The 14271-nt window shown below is 40.0% G+C and overlaps 2 protein-coding genes across 2 annotated transcripts; one reads left to right on the top strand and one right to left on the bottom strand.

Annotated features, from left to right (window-relative positions):
* Positions 1-2454: 2454 nt before the first annotated feature.
* Positions 2455-4638, bottom strand: LOC309501359 (putative inhibitor of apoptosis; the record flags this gene model as incomplete). The annotated part of the gene is made up of 2 exons (XM_082173407.1): positions 2455-2486; positions 2569-4638. One exon carries the CDS (start codon positions 4636-4638, stop codon positions 3073-3075), a length of 1566 nt encoding a protein of 521 aa, XP_082029533.1. The 3' UTR covers positions 2455-2486; positions 2569-3072.
* Positions 4639-10844: 6206 nt separating this feature from the next.
* LOC309500237 (putative inhibitor of apoptosis) lies at positions 10845-13583 on the top strand. The gene has a single exon (XM_082171802.1). The coding sequence runs from the start codon at positions 11401-11403 to the stop codon at positions 12964-12966; it is 1566 nt and encodes a 521-aa protein (XP_082027928.1). The 5' UTR covers positions 10845-11400; the 3' UTR covers positions 12967-13583.
* The last annotated feature ends 688 nt before the right edge of the window (positions 13584-14271 follow it).

The following is a 14271-nucleotide window of genomic DNA, read 5'->3' as shown; positions in this document are numbered from 1 at the left end:
GGAGAAGAGAAAAAAAATGTATACGTGGATGATACGACGTTATTGGTAAAAGATCTGGAGAGTGTAAAAAAAGCAATGCAAATTATATGAAAATTTTGTATGATTGTCCTACTACGTGGGAGGAAATTTTAGTAGGGATTGAAAGAAGATTGACTTTTGGAAAATGAGAACATTAACTTTGAAAGGGAAGGTTTTAGTTCTGAATGTTTCTAAACTATGAGTAGTTGATATGACGGACCACCTGTCAAAAAATGATTGATTGACAGGTGCCCCGCCCCTTCCGGTGACAGGTGTCCTGCCCCTTTTGGCATAGGATAAAAGGGATCAAAGGGCTTTTGACAGCTAGTTTTGACTTTTGATTGACTGGTTGACAGTTAGTATGACTTTTGATCACGTTTTGACAGCTAGTTTTGACTTTTGATTGACAGTTTGACAGCTTTTGATCATGTTTTGACAGCTAGTTTTGACTTTTGATGTCTTTTGAAGGCTTTTGAAGGCTTTTGATATTGACAGAAAGTGTTATAACAATATGTCATGGTATCTGACAGCTAGTTTGATGTCTTTTGAACATGACAGTTAGTGTTTTTGAAGCCTTTTGATCGTTTGAAGACACTGTGATTAAATAATACGTCATGGCTATATGACAGCTAGTTTTAATTGTTTGAAGTCATTTAAAGCCTTTTGAACATGACAGTTAGTGTCTGTGTGTGTGTGTTTTTGAAGTTGGTATCACACACACGATCCTCCCTACATATTCCTGAGCGTATCCGGGCTGTACTGTGAAACTGATAAGGGGAAAACTGTGGAAGTTTATCTCACACACACACAAAAACATTCTATCCTTTAAAATAATGATCTTGCTCATTTAACTAAAGTTGAAAAAACATACTGTTCTAATGATCATTTAACTAAGGTTGAAAAACTGTGGAAGTTTATCTCACACAAACGTTGAAAAACCATTCGGTTCTTTTAAAAGAATATAAATGAAATGCTTATAAAATATATCTTACTAAAACCTCACACCAAAAGTTTGAATAAAATGAGAGTCACAAAAATTGCAATCAGTTAAATGTTTATATAGTTAAACAAGTATATGAATGGGTTCAAAATTGTTTTACACAACTTGTTTACTGAATTCATATAGTCATTCCTGAATGACCTCACACTGTCTCAAAACATAGGGAGTCATAGCGTGTCTCTCTCTCTCTTTGTGCGTGTGTGTGTGTGTGTGTGTGTGTGTGTGTGTGTGTGTGTGTGTGTGTGTCAGAGAGTCACACAAATTCAGTGATCAGGATATCAGGTGCTGAGTTTATTTATAAGAAGTATAATAAAGTTTCAATGATATATTTTAAAAACAAAAGACTGTTTAAATAAAATCTTTAAAGTTTGAATACATACACATCTTCTATTTATCTTTTAGAAGATTACTGTGACCTAAAGTATTATTGTTACTAAACAATGTCTGTTGAAAAACCGTACTTAGTCGTCTTAAATCTCATTTCAATTCAATCATTCAATGAATCATTTCAAGATTCAATCAGCATTTTTGTCCATGCGGAGTCTCATTTTTTGTGGCTTTCCACAGCCATTATGATTTTTGTACCGTAACTGCATATTCTATCATCCCTTACACCTAAACACGCTGATCTTTCTGAATTTATTTCTAAGCATAATCGTAAAAGTTTAAATATGATATTTTAAAAATGAAAGATTGTTTTAGTTTGAAGTTTAAAGTTCTTAACTTTCTTGCTTGAAAAAATCTTTAAAGTTTGAATACATTCATATCTTCTATTTATCTTTTAGAAGATTACTGTAATGATTTTGTTTAAATTGAACCTAAGGTATAATTGTTATTAAACAATGTCTGTTCAAAAACTTTAGATGGTTGAAAAACTGTACTTAGTCGTCTTAAATCTCATTTATATGAAAAGATTCAATCATAATTTTTGTCCATGCGGGGTTTCAATTTTTATGGCTTTCCATAGCCATTATGATTTTTGTACCGTAACTGCAAATTCAGCAATCAGGATATCAGGTGCTTAATTTATTTCAAAGTATAATCTTACAAGTTTAAAGGATTTCTTTTAAAGATTGTTTAAATAAAATCTTTAAAGTTTGAATACATACACATCTTCTATTTATCTTTTAGAAGATTACTGTGACCTAAAGTATTATTGTTATTAATTAAACAATGTCTGTTCAAAAACTTTAGATGGTTGAAAAACTGTACTTAGTCGTCTTAAATCTCATTTATATGTAAAGATTCAATCATAATTTTTTGTCCATGCGGGGTTTCAATTTTTATGGCTTTCCATAGCCATAATGATTTTTGTACCATAACTGCATATTCTATCCCTTACACCTAAACACGACCATCACAGAAAACTACATTTTCAAAAATGAAATAAATAAATAAATAAATAAATAAATAATTAAATAAAATGTAAAAAAAAGTTTTAGCTAAATAAATATATAAATAAAAACACCTTACATTTCCAGAGAGGTGAAGTAGTTCTTTATGCAACGATAAAAAACAATCCAAAAAGCAAATAGTTTAAGTTGTCAAACAAAACACCCCCAGATCCTTCAGAGATAAACTACAGTGTGAACTGAAGCTTCAGGATATAGGGTAACAGACCAGATGAGTCTCGGGGGACAATGTCACAGTAAATCTAGTCCGCGTTCCAGAGTACATCCAGAGTTTTATACTAAATTCATTTAAAAGCATAACCTTAAAAGTTTAAATTAGATATTTATATATGTCAATAAAAGTTTTATTAAAATCATATCTTCTATTTATCTTCTTAGAAGACTTATGTATTATTTTTACTAAACAGCGTCTGTTCAAAAACTTTAGATGGTTGAAAAACTGTACTTAGGCGTCTTAGATCTTATTTATACAAAAATATTTCAAACAGTATTTTGTCCATACAACATGTTGTCAAAGTTTGTCACAATGTTTTGTTGTTGCGTTATTTTTAAGAAATCCGAGGACTCTACGTTGCTCTTATTTAGACTAAGTTGTATCATCAAGTTAAATGTAAATTTGCAAATCCAAATGATAGGAAAACTTTATGATAGGAAAGTACGGACAGCGCCTTTGACCAAGCCTCTACATATGGGGCACTTGCGTAGAGAAGGCGCACATTCTTGGCACACAACTAGGTGACCACAGGGGATGAAGACAATGTTCACTTCCTTATCCATGCAAACTTTGCATGTGCGCTCCTCTTGAAGTCTTCTTAACTGTTCCTCCATAGGCAAGTCTGAAAGATCTTGACTCGGTGATGCAGCTTCATTTGTCTGGGCCATCAGTTCTCTCAGCAGGCAGACATCATTCTTCTTGATCCAGTTGCGGAAGACCTCTGCTGCTGCATTTCCTTTCGACAGGACTAACTCAATGAGCTGCCCTGTCTGCTGCTTGACTGTAGTGTAGTTACGAATAATGTCATACTCTTTCTGTGAGATGACGTTCTCCTCTAGAAGATGGTCCATTAAGCACTGCACACTTTTTAGCCGCTGTGACACGGCAAGATGATGTTTCTTAAGAAAAGTAAGAAACTTACTTTCTCGCTCCTCCTCTCTCTTCTCATCTTCCGCACGTAGTAAATCAGACACCAATTCTTGAACGGTTTTGTAATTTTCTCCACTTGCGAGAATTTTGCTTTGAACGGTTTGCTTCACCACAGGATTGTTCATCATCACTGCATCTTCTCCAGGACCCAGGTGTACAACAGCTGGATCAACAAATTCTCTTGAGTCGCTGTCTCCATTAGTCAATAGCTGTTCAAATAGTCTTGGAAATCTTGCTTGAATCTGATGAACAAACTCTTGGCCCTTTTCTTGCAACAGGTATTCACATCTTGGAAACCACTTAGCATGTTCTCTCCATGGATCATCACCAGACTCCCAACATCTGAGTCCACCATCACAACAAAAGCACTTCACGTCATCATTACGACCAACATAGTAAAAACCAGCCTTAGCCAATTGGTCTGGTCGAACAGTTATTCTTGAGGGCCAGTTGACAAATGTGAGCAACCTTTCTTCACACTGTTGCATTGCCGATCCATTGGAAAGGCCGCCACCAGATAAAGGTACATTATCTGCACGGTCACCTTGAACAAAGCGGCAGTTGGGGTAATGCCTCTGGTGCTCTGATGCTGCCCGATCTCCCGGTTCCCAGTTGCTAAGCTGGCCTCCACAACTGAAGCAAGCCACTCTGTCGCCCTGGCCAACGTAGTAGAAACCACTTTTGGCAAGCTCAGCTGGAGCTAATGTAGCAAGAGTCCAATTCTGAAAGGTGTCAAGGCGTTCCAGTTCCCGACGCATGCCAGGATTGTGACAAGTCGGAGGTCGCTGGTGAGACATATCCTCAACTCCACGGGAGGAAATGGGGCTGGAGAGGGCCAGGTTGCTGAATGCCGTGTTTAAGTAACCCACCTGCTCCTCCATTTGGCCTGAAAAAGATGCCGTGGCGGTTGATGTTACGGCTGTCGCAGGGTTGGAAAGCTGTAAGATGGCTACGTTGCGAAGCGGGGGAAAAGGCAGAGTGAGAGGACGACAGGAGGTTTGCGGTGGCGGGTAAAAATGTGACCACAGGGTGTGTCCACTCAAGCCCTTCTCTCTGCTGGACATCCCATGACTAGTGTCTAGTCGTCCATGACAGAACACATAATCTTATTAAACTTATTAAATACCCTCTATGATGCAGGAACCGATGCTAAAAACAAAATCAAACACCACAATTTCAAAAATTGAAAAATCACCACACAATTTCAGGTATTCACATCTTGGAAATGGTTGCCACCTCGGGAATACAGTCATTTAAATGCAGAAATCAAATATTTAAATATTTAATCTTTTAAATCATGTAGTATTTTTAATTATTCTAAATATTATTATTCTAAATATTATCATGTATACTATTATAATACTATTATTATGAGCTCAGACATTTTTTAACCAGATTTTTTTTTTATTTCAACATTATACTTTCGAGTATACATTGAAGTAGTGAAGAAAATGATAGATCGGCAGTACATAAAGTAAAACGACGTTTACAGATGGTCTAACCAGAATAGAAAATCTCTGCAGGCTATCATGTTTTGCTCTAGGGTATAGCTGACCAGACTTTCAACTATTTCACCAACGTCAGTTTTTGCATTTTTTGACACCAGTGACACGCAGAGATCTGTTACAAAAGTCCATATAGCGAGTATCTCTGTGATTTCGAATTCGTCACAACATTCACGCAGCACATCCAGAACTTCGTTCGGCTCTTTGCCGTTAAAAAACATGGGTGTTACATCAGGCCATGGCTTTGTCAAGCCTCTTACGACATCCATTTCATTTTTGAGATGTGTCACACGTTTGGTATCCTGCGCACAATCGTTTTTCATACCACAGGCAGCATCGATGATCCTGTGCATCAAGCCAACCATCTGACCTCTAAAATGATCTTTAAACATAGAGTCTAGCGTAGCTCTTAAAGGACACTCTTTGCCCGTGTAGCACTCACACGCCGGATGATACTTGTTCTCCATCCGTTTTTGCGTCGCCATTTTTTCAACTTTTCGAATAGTCCACTATTCGATGATGAAAGATGCTTTTCGTTCCTGGAATGTTCCTGGAATCTCCTGAGCGAGTCCTTGCGGCACAGTCGTCCAGGGTTTGTGCGTTAATGCTCGGAAGTTTGTGTTTTTGGGTCAGAAGCGTAGTTTACGTCAGGTTCAGGCAAACAGGACTTTCAACTTTTTCCTTCATCCTTTGATCAATGCGATGATGTAGTAGCACAGCAGTCCGAGGCTAGTAGAGCTAGAAGTAGAGCTAGAGTGTGCAATGTCCTGAAATATTTATCAGGACAGCGATTGGGGTCCGCCCCCTCGCCCCACTGGAGGGGTTGAATAGGGTGTCGTCATCAGGAAAGCCATAAATAACTATGTAAATTATAATCACGATGCAACAGAAGTAGCGTCATGGAGAAGTTATGTCTTAAGTTACTTAAGTTGAGCCACAGATGCCTCTCAGTGGCCACCAGGGCTGCCATAGAGCGGCCGATGGATTTAGCCGTCTCCTTGGTGGCCCTGAGAGACAAATCTGTGGCTCTACGTAGTTCAGACACAGTATCAGCACTAATACCCCTGCCCTCTTCAGAATCACCCAATAATTCAGCCTGGTAAGCTTGCATTATAGACATTGTATGTAAACACGCTGCAGCTTGGCCGGCGGCGGCATAAGCTTTATGAACCAGAGAAGATGTAAATTTTACTGGCTTGGATGGAAGTGCAGGAGCCTTCAGAGAAGATGCCGTTGCTGGAGAGAGATAGCTCGCGAGCGTCTCTTCCACCTTCGGCATTTCCCCATAACCATGCTCTTTATAATTGTGAATGGATGAATAGTGTGATGTTTGTGCAGTATACACTCGATATGACACTGGTTTCCCCCACGATCTCGACACCTCGGTGTGGAGATCGGGGAAAAACGGAAGGCTTCTGCGCTGAGGCTGTGCACGAGATGGCAGGAAACGCTCGTCGAGCTTGCTTTTCGAACGAGCGCCCTGCCTATCTTCTGGCCACTCAATAGATAATCGCTCGACCGCTCTAGTGATAACGTCAAGCAATTCCTCAAACGCATGAGACTGAGGTGGCGAATCCTCAGACTCAGCGTCAATACTAACAACGTCCAACTCCTCAGAGCTGGACAATTGCAGTATTGGTGCCTCCATCGGGGGGGAAGAAACCGCAACGCGTGCTTCCACACCCTGATGAGAGGCACTGGATCTATCAGAAGGAGGCTGAGATAAGGCAGAGCCCGTCTCAACATCCACTGCGAACCCCAGGTCTGAGATCGCCGCCGTGCCTCAGCAGCGGCGGGACCCAAGCCCTGGGGAACGTGATCGGGATTGAACCGAGCCAAGCGGGATCGGAGCGTACGCAACGGAAGCGCCTCGCAATGCACACAGTCACCACCCTCGAGTGCTGACTGGGCATGCTCCTCACCCAAACAAACAACACAAAGAGTGTGAGTATCACCTCCCGTTAAATAACGCGGGCAGGGATGGACACACACTCTAAACTGCTGCTTGCTCGCCATACTGAATATATATATATGATATAGACAGACAACACCAAATATACAGACAGATTTCACACAGAGCGCAACTGAAGACGCTCTTATAGCTTCCTGGTACGTGACGTCACCCGCCTCTGACGTTCCGCCACACCATTGGACTGATTTTACATGTGCTTCAAGACGTCATCACGCAAAGCGTTCCCCATAGCGTCAATTCGACGCAACGCGAGTTCCCTTGAAAGGGAACTATGTAAATTATAGTCACGATGCAACAGAAGTAGCGTCATGGAGAAGTTATGCATATGCCACCAGAGAGAAGTTTATTATCTTCACTCATTCCAGTTACAAAATCTGATTAAACACTGTATTCAGTTGGCTTTAAGTTAATTTTACCAACTATGAAGATATTAAAGTTCATAGACCTTTAGCGCATTCAAATGTATTGAGTTAAAATCAATATCGCATTAAACACATCATTACTGTGTTTAATAACTTCATTAGTTATCAAGCACCAGCTGATTTAAGTTTTTCTTCAAACAAAAGTAATTTTCTGATAAATCATCGTACACCTACATGTGTGTTTTGTTGTATGCACAGATTTTGAGGGTCGCTTATAGAAAGATGCGTCCTTGTCTTTGTTTCGTGGTATTTTAAAAAACATAGAACCAGAGAACAGAGAACCTTGTGCGGAATTCTATATCCGCATAAAGGGTTAAAATATAAAATATACATTTTAGCGCTATTTAAAAACTAGGACGGTATAATAATAATATAATGTAAATGTCTCACGTGAAGATGATGGTTTAAACCATCATTTCATCAAAGTTTCACCGGACCATACCGACTCTGAAACAAGACCAAATATTAACGCGTAACATTTATTTGCATTTCTTCTGAAACACCCTGTTTTGAAATTGTTTAACAATTTTTAACATCACTAGCGTATTGCCGGGTGTGATTGTAATGTTTTGTATGGCGTTTTCTTTACACCTTCCCCCGGATATCGGTTTCCTACTGTTACTGTAGCTGTAGTGTTAGTGAACTCTAGGTCTTCTCTTTGTTCATATACGACAGTATTCACATGAATTGGCTTGATTTGATAAAATGATGGTTTAAACCATCATCTTCACGTGAGACATTTACATTATATTATTATTATACCGTCCTAGTTTTTAAATAGCGCTAAAATGTATATTTTATATTTTAACCCTTTATGCGGATATAGAATTCCGCACAAGGTTCTCTGTTCTCTGGTTCTATGTTTTTTAAAATACCACGAAACAAAGACAAGGACGCATCTTTCTATCAGCGACCCTCAAAATCTGTGCATACAACAAAACACATATGTAGGTGTACGACGATTTATCAGAAAATTACTTTTGTTTGAAGAAAAACTTAAATCAGCTGGTGCTTGATAACTAATGAAGTTATTAAACACAGTAATGATGTGTTTAATGCGATATTGATTTTAACTCAATACATTTGAATGCGCTAAAGGTCTATGAACTTTAATATCTTCATAGTTGGTAAAATTAACTTAAAGCCAACTGAATACAGTGTTTAATCAGATTTTGTAACTGGAATGAGTGAAGATAATAAACTTCTCTCTGGTGGCATATGCATAACTTCTCCATGACGCTACTTCTGTTGCATCGTGACTATAATTTACATAGTTCCCTTTCAAGGGAACTCGCGTTGCGTCGAATTGACGCTATGGGGAACGCTTTGCGTGATGACGTCTTGAAGCACATGTAAAATCAGTCCAATGGTGTGGCGGAACGTCAGAGGCGGGTGACGTCACGTACCAGGAAGCTATAAAAGCCGGCCCGAAACAGAAAACGAAAGCTTTCTGAGTCTTCAGTTGCGCTCTGTGTGAAATCTGTCTGTATATTTGGTGTTGTCTGTCTATATCATATATATATATTCAGTATGGCGAGCAAGCAGCAGTTTAGAGTGTGTGTCCATCCCTGCCCGCGTTATTTAACGGGAGGTGATACTCACACTCTTTGTGTTGTTTGTTTGGGTGAGGAGCATGCCCAGTCAGCACTCGAGGGTGGTGACTGTGTGCATTGCGAGGCGCTTCCGTTGCGTACGCTCCGATCCCGCTTGGCTCGGTTCAATCCCGATCACGTTCCCCAGATGTTGAGACGGGCTCTGCCTTATCTCAGCCTCCTTCTGATAGATCCAGTGCCTCTCATCAGGGTGTGGAAGCACGCGTTGCGGTTTCTTCCCCCCCGATGGAGGCACCAATACTGCAATTGTCCAGCTCTGAGGAGTTGGACGTTGTTAGTATTGACGCTGAGTCTGAGGATTCGCCACCTCAGTCTCATGCGTTTGAGGAATTGCTTGACGTTATCACTAGAGCGGTCGAGCGATTATCTATTGAGTGGCCAGAAGATAGGCAGGGCGCTCGTTCGAAAAGCAAGCTCGACGAGCGTTTCCTGCCATCTCGTGCACAGCCTCAGCGCAGAAGCCTTCCGTTTTTCCCCGATCTCCACACCGAGGTGTCGAGATCGTGGGGGAAACCAGTGTCATATCGAGTGTATACTGCACAAACATCACACTATTCATCCATTCACAATTATAAAGAGCATGGTTATGGGGAAATGCCGAAGGTGGAAGAGACGCTCGCGAGCTATCTCTCTCCAGCAACGGCATCTTCTCTGAAGGCTCCTGCACTTCCATCCAAGCCAGTAAAATTTACATCTTCTCTGGTTCATAAAGCTTATGCCGCCGCCGGCCAAGCTGCAGCGTGTTTACATACAATGTCTATAATGCAAGCTTACCAGGCTGAATTATTGGGTGATTCTGAAGAGGGCGGGGGTATTAGTGCTGATACTGTGTCTGAACTACGTAGAGCCACAGATTTGTCTCTCAGGGCCACCAAGGAGACGGCTAAATCCATCGGCCGCTCTATGGCAGCCCTGGTGGCCACTGAGAGGCATCTGTGGCTCAACTTAAGTAACTTAAGACATAACTTCTCCATGACGCTACTTCTGTTGCATCGTGATTATAATTTACATAGTTATTTATGGCTTTCCTGATGACAACACCCTATTCAACCCCTCCAGTGGGGCGAGGGGGCGGACCCCAATCGCTGTCCTGATAAATATTTCAGGACATTGCACACTCTAGCTCTACTTCTAGCTCTACTAGCCTCGGACTGCTGTGCTACTACATCATCGCATTGATCAAAGGATGAAGGAAAAAGTTGAAAGTCCTGTTTGCCTGAACCTGACGTAAACTACGCTTCTGACCCAAAAACACAAACTTCCGAGCATTAACGCACAAACCCTGGACGACTGTGCCGCAAGGACTCGCTCAGGAGATTCCAGGAACATTCCAGGAACGAAAAGCATCTTTCATCATCGAATAGTGGACTATTCGAAAAGTTGAAAAAATGGCGACGCAAAAACGGATGGAGAACAAGTATCATCCGGCGTGTGAGTGCTACACGGGCAAAGAGTGTCCTTTAAGAGCTACGCTAGACTCTATGTTTAAAGATCATTTTAGAGGTCAGATGGTTGGCTTGATGCACAGGATCATCGATGCTGCCTGTGGTATGAAAAACGATTGTGCGCAGGATACCAAACGTGTGACACATCTCAAAAATGAAATGGATGTCGTAAGAGGCTTGACAAAGCCATGGCCTGATGTAACACCCATGTTTTTTAACGGCAAAGAGCCGAACGAAGTTCTGGATGTGCTGCGTGAATGTTGTGACGAATTCGAAATCACAGAGATACTCGCTATATGGACTTTTGTAACAGATCTCTGCGTGTCACTGGTGTCAAAAAATGCAAAAACTGACGTTGGTGAAATAGTTGAAAGTCTGGTCAGCTATACCCTAGAGCAAAACATGATAGCCTGCAGAGATTTTCTATTCTGGTTAGACCATCTGTAAACGTCGTTTTACTTTATGTACTGCCGATCTATCATTTTCTTCACTACTTCAATGTATACTCGAAAGTATAATGTTGAAATAAAAAAAAAATCTGGTTAAAAAATGTCTGAGCTCATAATAATAGTATTATAATAGTATACATGATAATATTTAGAATAATAATATTTAGAATAATTAAAAATACTACATGATTTAAAAGATTAAATATTTAAATATTTGATTTCTGCATTTAAATGACTGTATTCCCGAGGTGGCAACCATTTCCAAGATGTGAATACCTGAAATTGTGTGGTGATTTTTCAATTTTTGAAATTGTGGTGTTTGATTTTGTTTTTAGCATCGGTTCCTGCATCATAGAGGGTATTTAATAAGTTTAATAAGATTATGTGTTCTGTCATGGACGACTAGACACTAGTCATGGGATGTCCAGCAGAGAGAAGGGCTTGAGTGGACACACCCTGTGGTCACATTTTTACCCGCCACCGCAAACCTCCTGTCGTCCTCTCACTCTGCCTTTTCCCCCGCTTCGCAACGTAGCCATCTTACAGCTTTCCAACCCTGCGACAGCCGTAACATCAACCGCCACGGCATCTTTTTCAGGCCAAATGGAGGAGCAGGTGGGTTACTTAAACACGGCATTCAGCAACCTGGCCCTCTCCAGCCCCATTTCCTCCCGTGGAGTTGAGGATATGTCTCACCAGCGACCTCCGACTTGTCACAATCCTGGCATGCGTCGGGAACTGGAACGCCTTGACACCTTTCAGAATTGGACTCTTGCTACATTAGCTCCAGCTGAGCTTGCCAAAAGTGGTTTCTACTACGTTGGCCAGGGCGACAGAGTGGCTTGCTTCAGTTGTGGAGGCCAGCTTAGCAACTGGGAACCGGGAGATCGGGCAGCATCAGAGCACCAGAGGCATTACCCCAACTGCCGCTTTGTTCAAGGTGACCGTGCAGATAATGTACCTTTATCTGGTGGCGGCCTTTCCAATGGATCGGCAATGCAACAGTGTGAAGAAAGGTTGCTCACATTTGTCAACTGGCCCTCAAGAATAACTGTTCGACCAGACCAATTGGCTAAGGCTGGTTTTTACTATGTTGGTCGTAATGATGACGTGAAGTGCTTTTGTTGTGATGGTGGACTCAGATGTTGGGAGTCTGGTGATGATCCATGGAGAGAACATGCTAAGTGGTTTCCAAGATGTGAATACCTGTTGCAAGAAAAGGGCCAAGAGTTTGTTCATCAGATTCAAGCAAGATTTCCAAGACTATTTGAACAGCTATTGACTAATGGAGACAGCGACTCAAGAGAATTTGTTGATCCAGCTGTTGTACACCTGGGTCCTGGAGAAGATGCAGTGATGATGAACAATCCTGTGGTGAAGCAAACCGTTCAAAGCAAAATTCTCGCAAGTGGAGAAAATTACAAAACCGTTCAAGAATTGGTGTCTGATTTACTACGTGCGGAAGATGAGAAGAGAGAGGAGGAGCGAGAAAGTAAGTTTCTTACTTTTCTTAAGAAACATCATCTTGCCGTGTCACAGCGGCTAAAAAGTGTGCAGTGCTTAATGGACCATCTTCTAGAGGAGAACGTCATCTCACAGAAAGAGTATGACATTATTCGTAACTACACTACAGTCAAGCAGCAGACAGGGCAGCTCATTGAGTTAGTCCTGTCGAAAGGAAATGCAGCAGCAGAGGTCTTCCGCAACTGGATCAAGAAGAATGATGTCTGCCTGCTGAGAGAACTGATGGCCCAGACAAATGAAGCTGCATCACCGAGTCAAGATCTTTCAGACTTGCCTATGGAGGAACAGTTAAGAAGACTTCAAGAGGAGCGCACATGCAAAGTTTGCATGGATAAGGAAGTGAACATTGTCTTCATCCCCTGTGGTCACCTAGTTGTGTGCCAAGAATGTGCGCCTTCTCTACGCAAGTGCCCCATATGTAGAGGCTTGGTCAAAGGCGCTGTCCGTACTTTCCTATCATAAAGTTTTCCTATCATTTGGATTTGCAAATTTACATTTAACTTGATGATACAACTTAGTCTAAATAAGAGCAACGTAGAGTCCTCGGATTTCTTAAAAATAACGCAACAACAAAACATTGTGACAAACTTTGACAACATGTTGTATGGACAAAATACTGTTTGAAATATTTTTGTATAAATAAGATCTAAGACGCCTAAGTACAGTTTTTCAACCATCTAAAGTTTTTGAACAGACGCTGTTTAGTAAAAATAATACATAAGTCTTCTAAGAAGATAAATAGAAGATATGATTTTAATAAAACTTTTATTGACATATATAAATATCTAATTTAAACTTTTAAGGTTATGCTTTTAAATGAATTTAGTATAAAACTCTGGATGTACTCTGGAACGCGGACTAGATTTACTGTGACATTGTCCCCCGAGACTCATCTGGTCTGTTACCCTATATCCTGAAGCTTCAGTTCACACTGTAGTTTATCTCTGAAGGATCTGGGGGTGTTTTGTTTGACAACTTAAACTATTTGCTTTTTGGATTGTTTTTTATCGTTGCATAAAGAACTACTTCACCTCTCTGGAAATGTAAGGTGTTTTTATTTATATATTTATTTAGCTAAAACTTTTTTTTACATTTTATTTAATTATTTATTTATTTATTTATTTATTTATTTCATTTTTGAAAATGTAGTTTTCTGTGATGGTCGTGTTTAGGTGTAAGGGATAGAATATGCAGTTATGGTACAAAAATCATTATGGCTATGGAAAGCCATAAAAATTGAAACCCCGCATGGACAAAAAATTATGATTGAATCTTTACATATAAATGAGATTTAAGACGACTAAGTACAGTTTTTCAACCATCTAAAGTTTTTGAACAGACATTGTTTAATTAATAACAATAATACTTTAGGTCACAGTAATCTTCTAAAAGATAAATAGAAGATGTGTATGTATTCAAACTTTAAAGATTTTATTTAAACAATCTTTAAAAGAAATCCTTTAAACTTGTAAGATTATACTTTGAAATAAATTAAGCACCTGATATCCTGATTGCTGAATTTGCAGTTACGGTACAAAAATCATAATGGCTATGGAAAGCCATAAAAATTGAAACCCCGCATGGACAAAAATTATGATTGAATCTTTTCATATAAATGAGATTTAAGACGACTAAGTACAGTTTTTCAACCATCTAAAGTTTTTGAACAGACATTGTTTAATAACAATTATACCTTAGGTTCAATTTAAACAAAATCATTACAGTAATCTTCTAAAAGATAAATAGAAGATATGAATGTATTCAAAC

This window comes from Leuciscus leuciscus, assembly GCF_965113295.1.
Source record: "Leuciscus leuciscus genome assembly, chromosome: 6".
NCBI classification, from domain to species: domain Eukaryota; kingdom Metazoa; phylum Chordata; class Actinopteri; order Cypriniformes; family Leuciscidae; genus Leuciscus; species Leuciscus leuciscus.
Note: the sequence above shows the minus strand (reverse complement) of the source record. Positions and strands in the feature narration are given on the sequence as shown.

Coding starts and splice junctions, on each gene's coding strand:
- LOC309500237 (XM_082171802.1), top strand. CDS start 11,401: ATGTCCAGCAGAGAGAAGGGCTTGAGTGGACACACCCTGTGGTCACAT.